The 12,165-nt window shown below is 38.8% G+C and overlaps 1 protein-coding gene across 1 annotated transcript in view; it reads left to right on the top strand.

The window, feature by feature from the left end:
• LOC149265134 (uncharacterized) overlaps positions 1-12,165 on the top strand; it is a 40,127-nt gene continuing 27,962 nt past the window's right edge. Inside the window, exon 1 of the mRNA XM_089401883.1 lies at positions 1-824. Coding sequence (XP_089258009.1) covers positions 1-824 — 824 coding nt within the window. The remainder of the gene's footprint in view (positions 825-12,165) is intronic.

The raw sequence follows: 12,165 nt of genomic DNA, 5'->3' as shown, positions 1-12,165 counted from the left end.
ATGACCCCAGAATTATTTGAGCTTGCAGTTGAACCTGCTCCAGGAGTTGATACTGAAGGTATTGAAGTTGCAACAGAGTGTCTCGTGGACGTTTTCAAGCTTGGCACAAGGTCTGGAGATGAGCAATTGCAACCTCATTTATTGATTGATCTTTTCAAGTCATCTGGATTGGATTCATGTAGAGATCAAGAGTCAACAAATCCCTACCATGCAGTATCTTCTCTCATAACTCCATCTGAAAACATTTCTCCAAGGCCTATCAATAATGAAGAAACACCTATATCTGTGGATGAAGTTGTTTCTGTGGAACCTAGAATGCAAGAAGCAGGAGGCAATTCTCAAGATGAATTATTTGAGCAATTTCGGGAAGGTTTGGAAAATGCTGGCTTCTTTGGAAACACACCTGTTGGTTCTCCTGATTATGTTGAACAATTGAACAAAGCTAAATGTGTACTCAAAGACACTATGAAGGAAATGGAAAAAACAGGAACCTCTTCTGGAGCAGAACATAAAGTCCTTGGTGAAGCATTCAAAATTCAAGGCAATGCAGCCATGTCTTCAAAACGATACTTCGAGGCTATTGATCTGTATACATTAGCTATATCACTGTCTGGGGATAATGCTGTATATTATTGTAACAGGGCAGCTGCTCATACCCAGGTTGGTAAATACACAGAAGCAATAGAAGACTGCAACAAATCTATTGAGATAGATGCACACTACAGCAATGCATATAGCCGTTTAGGCCTTGTTTACTATGCACAAAGAAAATATCACGAGGCCATTCAGCAAAAGGAGGCTGAGAACCGCTTGTTGCAGCAGAAGTTAGAGATGGCACAATGGATGATCACATATTTAGAGCAGCACAACAAGCAGTTGGAGTATTAGCAAGTTCTTGACGAGTTGTGGAGGATTCGTGGAGACCGCATCTTGAATAGAAGAAGACCCGGTGATCTATTGCCCGCTGGGCGAGAGTCCATGCTTATCCGGCTCAATGCACACTTGGAGAGGCTGTTGGCTAAGGCCAACCAAGATAAAAAATTGCTGAGGAACATGAAGAACCATTATTGGGCGCGGATGCACGTGTGCAAGGCGAAGATGAAGGTGCTTCAAAGGCGGTTGATCAAGGCACTAAAACGGAGAAAGAGGCCCGATCCCCTCCACATCTTGGCCGAGGCTTCCTTGAAGGAGCAAGGCACTAAATAGCCTAGCCACAGCACAAATCCCAAGAAATTTTGAGCATTTTGGGTAAATTTTGGTTTTTTCAGGCAATTTACAGTTTTGTCCATTAACGGGTCTCACCCCCCGCGCGACCCTTCATCTTGGCAACTCCATTTTGCAAAAACTCAGCATTTCCAGATTTGTCATGCAAAGTTACACATGCTCATCGATGGAAAAGATATTTTGTGAAGTTTTGGGCCTCCAGAAAGTCAAAAAACTAGCAAAAAATGACTTTCTGCCACTTTTTTGAATTTGAGAAAGCAGTCTTAGGAGATTTGATTTTTGACATGGCAAATGAACTCCAAATTCAAAAATTCCAGTTGGGTTGGAAAGTATACTCAAATACCTTTCCAACAAGCCTACTCTTGCCCAATTTGGACACCTGCAAGTGCCCCAAAAGTGGCTGCAAAGGCGCGCGACCCGTCAAGCAGGGGCGCGCGACCCGTCAGGCAAATTTTCCAAAATTTTCAAGTATACAGCGCAGAAAAACGCAGTTTGACCTTGTTTGACTTTATGGAGTGAAATGTTATCCTCCTTGATGTAATTAATGTGATTTTATGACACTTTTACACTTATGTACCTCTTCTAGAAGATTCATTCATGAAAAATGTGAAAATTAAATGAATGAATTGGTTTCCTAGCTTATAGAGGCAAGTTGTTTTGACTGCCTAGTTTGTAGTGCTTAGTTTAGAAGTGGTTGAAACAGCTCCTAGGATAGTGAGCTCGACCCATGGAGGCAGGGAAAGAGGTTAGATGATCTATATTATGTACTTTCTTGCTCATTTTCATGGTTGGACTCTTGAGGGAGAAGCTATTATTGTATTATTCACTGTATCTCTGCAATTTTTGGCAAAGGAAGACCAGGGTTTTGCAGTCCTTTTTGGGATTCTTGTGGACACATGTGTTGATGGTGTGTTTCTCTTTGTACTTGTAAGTGTGTTATGTGAATCATTTCCTTACTTTTCCTTTTGCACATTAGGCAAATGAAGTGTTAAAGTAGAACTCATGACTGTCATGGTCGTCTTTTAAGTTTGCTTAATATCAATGTTTTCTACTGTTTAAGGGGAATTCAAGGTTATTGCTTGCTCTCCTTAGCTCCTCACCTGTCATTCTCATCCATCCACCTCTGTCAAAGGCATCAATACTGTCTCCTACCTCGCCCCAAAGAACCCCCTTCAGAAACTGTGTCCAATCCCCGCACCCAAAATTGCCATCTCCCCAATTTGCCACCAAAAACCCTAAAAATCCCAAATCAACCCTTTTGATCAGTTTACTAGCCTAAAATCAGTGTTACCCTATTGGTTATCTCGCCCATTGAAGATCTTTACTGAGATAGACCGGAGAGAGCCCTCTCCAGCCCCATAGGGCTAGCTACGAGGCTAAGTGGTTTGATGTTGCCTTGAAGTTTACCTTTCTCAGCCTGAGGTGAAATTTCAAGCGCTAACAGGTTGGATAAAATTATCCATGACAACACCATGCTGCATCTTGGATTGTGGCACAAGAAGAATAGGAAATTGAAGAAAAAGAATAGAAGGTTGAGCAGAGCTCTCATCAACCTCAAATACAGGTGCCTAATGATGAAGCCCTGGATGACAGTGACACCAAGGAAGAAGAAAATAAGGCTAGATGTATTAGCAGAAGTCTCAGAGCAAATGAATTGAAGGAAGGATAGTCACAATTTTGGTTGCATGAGGACATGTAACATCTTCACAGTGGGGGTATGTTGAGCCCTAAAACTACCTCTCTTCTACATACTTTCCTAGACATTTTTCCCACATCAGTGCCTCATAAGCTATCAAAGATCATTACATATTGATTCTAGGAGTGCATTTAAGTGGTTTTATAACTATATCCTTGTGTGTGCTATTTGATTTAGATTTTGTTCATCAGCTATGAAATGTAGCCACTTTCCGCAACTGACTCGCAATTCTGCAGCTATTTTTATTGTTCTATAGGTTACAGGTGTCGGCAGGTGAAACGAGGCACGTGGGCAGCTTAGAAATGATCTACACATGGACAAGGTCCTATCTGTTCAGTCGAATTCGTGAAGAAAAGCCTTGGTTAAAGGACGGTCAAACAAGGAGTCCTACAACAAATAGGTCTCTGTTTCATCATGTGAAAGGTCTGAGACCGTTCCTAGATTCGTGGATCCCTCTTGACAGCTGCAGGCCGCCTCCATGACGCAAATCCCACGTCCACCTTTTGTAGATTGAATGAACATGGCAACCAGAAGGCTGAACTTACGAGTTTTGTCATGTTTACGTGTCCTCTGCTGAAGATTTCTCACAAAAAAACAGTTATCTATTTTCCTTTATAAATAACGTGTTTGCAAACGCAAGTATTTAGTCTTGATGTTAGTTTTTATGCTGATGCTGTAGCGTTAGTCCTGTTGTTGTAACGAGACGACATATCCTCTGTTTTGCAATATAAAACTCTGTTTCTTATGACTATTTAAAGTGTAATTTTGGGTTGACAGCGTATTAACCAAAGGTCGTGCAGAGGGCCCCTGCTGGCTGAGGTTTTGCTTTTCATTTTTGTAAAGTTTTCATGCATCTGTTCTCTTATTTCCACTGTATATTTTCATAATTTGTTTATGGTGTTAATCTTTTATCCCTGTACATGATTTTACATCATTGCATACTTTTTACTAACGTTGATCAGTGTGTTTTAGGATAGGTCATGCTCGAGCTTTTTCATATAATTTTTGCATCAAATAGTGACATGAGATTTGCCTCTCTGCTGAAATTTTTAAGCTTTTCAATTTCAATTATGCTTTGATTTCAGTGATATTTGTTTGTTGCTATTAGCCAGTTTAGATATCAAGTTCTTCATGTTATTTGACGTTATCTCTGGTGCCATGGCTTAACCCGAGAAGCTACTTGGCGAGCTATCGGATTATAAGTGGTTGCTTTAATTAATCTGCGAGTAGGTAGTTTAGATATCAAGTTCTTCATGTTATTTGATGTTATCTTCGGTGCCATGGCTTAACCCGAGAAGCTACTTGGCGAGCTATCGGATTATAAGTGAAGTAATTTGATTTTGCTTTCATTAATCTGCAAGTAGGTAATTTAGATATCAAGTCTTCATGTTATTGGACGTTATCTCTGGTGCCATGGCTTAACCCGAGAAGCTACTTGGTGAGCTATTGGATTATAAGTGAAGTAAATTGATCTTGCTTTCATCAGTCTGCAATTTTTGGGTTTTTTTTAGTGCAATAGTTTAGATTTTATTTTCTGTAATTAGATGGGTAGCAGAGACAGTGACTTCATGATCAGTATTTCATCTTTTGTTTGATTTAAATAGTTGCATATTTACATTCATGTTCAAGTACTAATTTTATCAATAGCATGTTTTGAGATCTTTTGAAGTGCTAAGTTCTGAAATTATCATAAGAGACATAAACCTTGTCTTAAATCTACATCCATACTTGCCCTCTAAAAGTATTCTTAAAATTTAGGAATAGGATTTCCATTTTCATTAGGAGACCAACAAGGACAAAACCCCAAAAACAAAATAAAATTGAAAACAATAAAAGTAAGAAAGAGGTTGTCTTGCACATACAGTGCGCCACACTTCATCAGTTTACGACTCTCGGATTGATAATTAATGTAGCAATTTAGGACATACTAAATTGACTAAACAGAAACCATTTATGAGGTGCTTTAAAAAATTTCTTAATTAAGGTAGCATAAATGACATCTTGAGGGACCCATACAGTTGTATTTTTAAATGTTATCCCAAGTCAGTGTTTTCCCCTTAACAAGGAGCCAGAGAAATAATGATAAAAATTCCCATAACTTTCACTTCCAAATGTTGTTCCATATAGTGGCTTTGGGGCTATAATTTATCTTAGCTTCTAGATTGCAATCCTCTTTATTGAGAACACTCCACTGGAATAGTAACCCCACCTGAGTTTGTTTACTTAAGAGGAGATCATGATGTGACTCTCTTGTAAATTATGCCAGAATCCATATTGCATAAGTCGGTTTGGGATGCCACTCTATCAGTGTCAACTATCATCGCCATGTAGAGGTGGGATGTTGATGTTGCTAGTAGTCTTTGATTTGATGCTTAGCTTGTGATTGTATGGTGAGGCAAAGAAGATCTATGTCATTTGGGTTTTGAAGTTTGGGTAGTTGTTGCCATGAGTCATCCCAGAATAGGGTCGATTCTCCATCTCAGATCTGCCAGAAGCAGTGTTGTTGAATTAAATGCATCCCCTTTTTTGTCAAGTTCCATATGGAGGAGTCCAGTTGCCTGAATGGAGTGTAGATGAGTTGTTGAGTTGGAATTTGTTTCGCATATTTTTTAAGCCAGGTGTGCTTCTAAAGATCTACCCGCCCCCCCTACAACGAGCACCACCAAATTTTGGCTCCCATATCTATGGCCATGATTGATGAGTATCTCAGGACAACACACCTATAAGTTTGGGTTTACATAACTTATCCCAAGCAACAAAAGACCATTTTTTTCTCTAATTCAGACCCCCGAGAAAGGAACACCACATATTATGGATTGAAATATGAATAGAAGAAGGTACCACAATTGCAAACAAAAGATAGATTCGGAGAGTTTGGAGTACCGATTGAAGTAAGACTAGTATGCCTTCTAAGTTGAGAGAATGAAAGGTCTAAGTAGCCATTTTCCCATTGAATTTACTCATGAGATTGCCCGAAAAAACTTTGTTTGAGAGAGTTGTTTTGAAGGGGGATCTAACATATTTTGTGGGTAGCTTACTAATTTGGAATCCCAGAGGTCTAGCTATATGAGTTTGTACAACTATTGGAGTGTTAAAGAAGAAGATTTGGGATTTGTATTTTTTATTCCCATACCTAATGCAAGGGAGAAGTCTTCCAACACTTGTAAAATTCCTTGAGCTTCTTGAATATTTGGTGTACCCATGCACATGGTTTCATCTATGAATTTTTGGTTTGATATAGGTAGTTCTTCCCCAAATAAACGATGACCCTTGATTTTTCCTTTGGAGATAACTTTTTTAAGCACCCTACCAAGATCCTCAACAGCCATGATAAATAGAAAGGGAGAGAAGTGGCCTCCATGGCATATTCCCCGCGAAGATGAGAAGGGTACAATGGGGCATCCATCCAAGAGTATCATGAAGAAGGCTAAGGAGATGAGATATTTGACCCATTTGACCCACTCATTATTAAATCCAAAGGCTTGAAGGATCTAGAACATACATGACCAATTGAGATTATCGAAGGCTTTTGAGAGATCTAGTTTGAGCACTTATTGGGACGTAGAAATGACACTCTCTTTGCATCCATTTTGTCTATCTTTCTCACTATTCTTACCTTGATAGCCACGTCATGTTACTCTATTAATTGCATTTTGACCAATGTATGCTCTCTTTTATGTCACCTTAATTTATTCATCTTTGCTTGTATTTGATAAGAAGTTGATTATTTTGGGCGATTATATTAACAAGATTGACAAGGGTTTGTTTCACGATGGAATGTTATTGTTGGTATATCATGTTGTTTCTCCGGGTTTTTCGCTGTCAATATTCCAAAAGGAGATCCTTTTGATACTTTTGTTGTGATGTTGATACTTTACCATTTGAATGCTCAGTTTCTTCAACAATAGTAATGAGGGTTAATCCAGGCTATCAATCAATCGTAGTCAACCTAAATAATTGTGCCAACAAAGCACACTGCCTTTTGATAATGAAGCCAACTTGGCTGGGATAGTTATGAATCTTCAGTTGTTGACCTCTTGCTATTTGGAGATATTGTTATAATATTGTTTATTCACAGTGAATCAATTGTTATTTGTTATGTAAGGTTTATGATTTGGGTAGAATGAGGATCGAGAGATTATCAGAGTCGATTATGTTTTAAATATATATATCATGCAATCTATAAGATTGAAATCCCTCTGCCTCGTGGGGGGCAACATCATTGTAATTTTTGGAGAAACAATGTATCTGCAACCCTTTGTTAATATCAATGCAACTCTCATGATTCATGGCTTCATATTTCTTCGTTGATTAGCTTGTGAGTTGTGTATTACCAACTCCCTGTTAAGGAGGAAGGGCCCTCCTCTTTAGCAGGGATTGCTAAGACAGTGAGGTATCATAGCGGTGTGCTTAGTTTCCTCTCAGATAATTTTTATGGTCATTTTACTATTACTTTTACAATTTTCCTTTGATGCATTGCAATTATTGATTTGGTTAATTTGCATAATAGTAATCTTTGTCAATTGTGTAACAACATAAGTCCTAGATTGATCCACTTTTTAATGTGTGTGCTATTCATTAATTTACTGCTACAACTTTTAGATTTTAATTGATGTATTGTTGTGTCTGTTATAGTGTGATTACTCAAATTGATGAAGTGATGTTGTAGTGAGTTCTTTTCTTGAATGGGATGCTGAGTGAATGAATTCCAGGAGTGTTGTTTCCTTTTCTACAAGAATGATTGAGTGGTTTTATTTTGCAAGAGTGTTATTATTTTGCAAGATTGATTTTATTTTGCAAGAGTGCTTTCCCTTCAGAATTGTGTGCAAAGTGTGTTGGATGTTGGAGTGTAACAACAATGGTTTTGGTGTGCTGAGAGTGAACAATTACGACGACTTGATTTTGAGAATTTAATATTAAATAGTGCTAATTAACATTTTTACCTTCATGTATTTTGCGTGATAACCTTGAAATAAAAGACTTACACTCGTTGACAATTTATCTGAGTGTAATTAATTCATCCTAATTTAGAGACAATTGATTCACCCAACAACAACATACCTAATTTTTTGGTAGTCATGAGGAAGTGAATTGTTTCATGGGAAATCATGATTCCATCTAGGGTTTGTCTCCCTTCTACATAGCCCGCCTGTTCACGAGAGATAAGACGTGGGAGAAGGGGCTTATGTCACTTGCCTATAATTTTGGTGATTATTTTTTATAATATGTTACAAAGTGCATTGGGCCAAAATCCATTAACATATTCCACATTTTCTTTTTTGGGGACAAGCATGAAGAAGGTGGTGTTAAGGGACTTAAGAATAACACAGGAGTTGTGTGTGTTGTGTGTGGAGCATGATTGTTCAGAGGTCTTTGTTTCAGTCGGATGTATACCCCAGGAAGTTTGTACACCCCTCCACATGGGGGGGTGTGGGGGGGACTTGTCCCCCCGCGGGGGTTCGAGGGGGCCGATCCCCCCTGGCTGGGGGGTCCGGGGGCCAGCGCCCCCGAAGCAAAAAAATAGATGTAAAATTGCCTTGTAAAAGTATAGTAATTTCTAGTCAATCTGGGCCGTTCATTAGGCGGATGATCTGACAGTAGAACTTATGTTTAGTTTAGGGTTTTTTGCCCTAGAAGGCAACCCCCTCTCTTTGTATGAGGGCATTGTATTTGAGGCTGTGAAATAGATGTGTATTCTCTGAGCGAGAAACAGAGAGGCGAGACTGTGAGAGAAAACAGAGGATATTACAGCGGATCTGCTGTAGGTTGTGTCTCTTCATTTTGCTGGATAATAGAAAGGAAGGACTGGTTGTTCGGGGTGGACATAGCCCAAACTGGGTGAACCACGTATATCTGTGTCTCTCTTGTCTTATGCGTTTTTTGTGTTTATATTTCTGCAATATTTTATGTGTTCCATTGCTCCATAATATATAATTTTCTAACAACTGGTATCAGAGCCAAAGGTCTATTTGGCTGATAAACTCGCAGGAAAGAAGGGTTCCTCGTTCGAGTGGGAGCAATGGCGGAAGATGGTAAGTTTAGGGTCGAGAAATTTAACAGCCAAAACTTCTCGTTATGGAAGATGCAGATGGAAGATTGTTTGTATCAAAAAGATATGTACCTACCATTGAGCGGAAAAACAAAGAAGTCGATGGCTATGACAAATGAAGAATGGAACCTTCTCGATAGAAAAGCACTCGGAACAATACGGTTGTGCCTCGCTGCGTCAGTCGCCTTCAAAATTTCGAAGGAAACAACAACAGAGGGTTTGATTCAGGCGTTTTCGAAACTATACGAAAAACCCTCGGCCTCAAACAAGGTATTTCTTATGAAACGTTTATTTAATATGAAGATGTCGGAAGGTGGATCTGTTGCAGATCATTTAAATGATTTTAATATAGTTACAAGTCAGTTAAGTTCTGTAGGGGTAAACTTTGAAGATGAAGTTAGAGTTCTGTTATTCTTGTGCTCATTGCCAGAAAGTTGGAATGGTTTAGTAATGGCCATTAGTAACTCTGTCTCTGGATCTAGTACTTTAAAGTTTGATGATGTTGTCGGTGCTATCCTTAGCGAGGAAATGCGACGGAAAAGCTTCGGTGAGACATCGGGTAATGCTTTGAGTGCAGAGTCTAGGGGAAGAAAAATGGAAAGAGGAAAGAGCTCAGGATATCGCAGTAAATCAAGGAAAGGAAGATCCAAGTCCAAATCGGGGATAGTGTGCTGGAAATGCGGAAAGAAAGGACACCTAAAGAAATACTGTAGATCTCGGAAGGGAAAAGAAGGAGATGCACAACAAGAAAACAATCATGAAGCAAATGTGACAGGTGAGGTGTTACAAGATTCTTTGATTCTTTATTTCGAAAATATTATTGATTCCTGGGTGGTAGATTCAGGGGCCTCCTTCCATGCCACACTTGATAAGAAATACTTTCATGACTATGTTCAAGGGGATTTTGGACAAGTTCGTTTAGGTGATGATAAACCCTGTAAAATTGTTGGAATGGGTAAGGTTCTTGTAAAACAGCAGAATGGAAACCAATGGCTACTAAAGGAGGTAAGGCATGTTCCAGATCTGAAGAAAAATCTGATTTCAATAGGGCAGTTAGGCGGTGAAGGTTGTGTGACAAATTTCACAGATAAAGCTTGGAAGGTCACCAAAGGAGCTCTGGTAATAGCAAAAGGTGAAAAGGTTGGTACATTGTATTTATGCAATGGTATTTCTAACTCTATTAATGCTTTAACTTCCAAAGGAGCAGATGCAGCATTATGGAATCATAGGCTCGGACACATGAGTGAAAAGGGGATGAAGATTCTTCACTCAAGGAATTTGTTGCCGGGTTTGAAGAATGTTGATTTGGACTTCTGTGAGAATTACATTTATGGAAAACAAAAGAGATTCAGATTTCTCAGAGTTGGGAAAGAAAAGAAGAGCAAAAAAATAGAGCTTGTGCATACAAATGCATGGGGACCTGCTCAGGTATCATCTCTCAGTGGCTCTCGTTATTATGTTACTTTCATTGATGATGCAACTAGAAAAACTTGGATTTATTGTATTAAGAATAAATCTGATGTATTTGATACTTTCAAGGAATGGAAAGCTTTGGTTGAGATTGAGACAGGAAAGAAATTGAAGTGTCTTAGATCAGACAATGGAGGTGAATATTGTAGCAAAGAGTTTGATAGGTACTGTTTAGAGCATGGAATTCGTAGAGAGAAGACAGTTCCAAGAACACCACAAGAAAATGGTGTGTCAGAAAGGATGAACAGAACAATCATGGAGCGTGCAAGGTGCATGAGATTGCATGCCGGATTGCCTTTACAGTTTTGGGCAGATGCTGTAGATACTGTTGTTTATCTAATAAACAGAGGGCCTTCAAGTTCCTTGGATGGTGGTGTTCCAGAGGAAGCATGGACAGGGAAAAAGGTAAACTACTCCTTTTTAAAGCCTTTTGGTTGTGAGGCCTTTGTCCATATTGATAAAGAAAATAGAACAAAGCTTGAGGCAAAGTCAAAGAAATGTACCTTTATTGGATATGGTGTTAATGATTTTGGTTATCGCTTATATGATTACGAAAATCACAAAATCATTAGGAGCAGAGATGTAATATTCGATGAAAAGGTCTTGTATAAGAATCAGTTGCAGGAAAAGAAACGGGAAAAAGAAAACAAGGAATATGCAGTTCTTGATGAAATCACTGAAAAAGTAAAGGTGCCTGAAAATAATAATAATCAACAACCACAACAACAGCAACCACCACAACAGCAACATGCACCCCAAACACCTGAAAGTGGTGTTAGAAGATCTACCAGGATAAGTAGACCCCCTGAACGATACTCTCCTTCATTATATTATTTATTGTTGATTGATTCTGGTGAACCCGAATGTTATGAAGAAGCAATGCAGGTTGAAAGCAGGAAGAAGTGGGAGCTATCCATGGAAGAAGAGATGGACTCCTTAATGCATAACCAGACTTGGGACTTAGTCAGGTTGCCTGCAAGTAAAACTACATTGTAGAATAAATGGGTTTACAGGCTGAAGGAAGAAGATGGAGGAAAACATAGGTACAAAGCTAGACTTGTGGTGAAGGGGTTTGCACAGAAGAAAGGTATTGATTTTGATGAAATATTTTCTCCTGTTGTTAAAATGACTTCAATTAGAACTATTCTAAGTCTAGTAGCAGCTGAAGATTTGCATCTTGAGTAGTTAGATGTAAAGACAACCTTTCTCCATGGGGATTTGGAGGAAGAGATATATATGCAGCAGCCACAAGGATATGAGGTAAAAGGGAAGGAGAAACTAGTGTGCAGGTTGAAGAAGAGCTTGTATGGCTTAAAACAGGCTCCAAGGCAGTGGTATCTAAAATTTGACAAGTTTATGTTTGAACAAGGTTATACTAGATGTCACTCTGATCATTGTGTTTATCTGAAAAAAGCAAAATGATGGCAGCTATATTATATTGTTATTGTATGTATATGACATGCTTGTTGCAGGGTCTAACATGTAGGAAATAAATGTGCTCAAAAGAAAATTGGCAAATTCATTTGCAATGAAGGATTTGGGAGCTGCAAAACAAATCCTTGGTATGAGAATAACTAGAGACAGGAAAAATCTCAAATTAACATTGTCTCAGAATGAGTACATACAAAAGGTGTTGAAAAGATTTAATATGCACAATGCAAAACCAGTTAGTACACCTTTTGCTAGCCATTTCAAACCTAGTAAGGAAATGTGCCCAAAGACCCAA

Source organism: Pinus tabuliformis, chromosome 6 (assembly GCF_031772625.1).
Source record: "Pinus tabuliformis cultivar Carrire ecotype Pingquan chromosome 6, CPIR1, whole genome shotgun sequence".
Lineage (NCBI taxonomy): Eukaryota > Viridiplantae > Streptophyta > Pinopsida > Pinales > Pinaceae > Pinus > Pinus tabuliformis.
The sequence above is the reverse complement of the archived record's forward strand: the minus strand, read 5'-3'. Positions and strand labels throughout refer to the sequence as shown.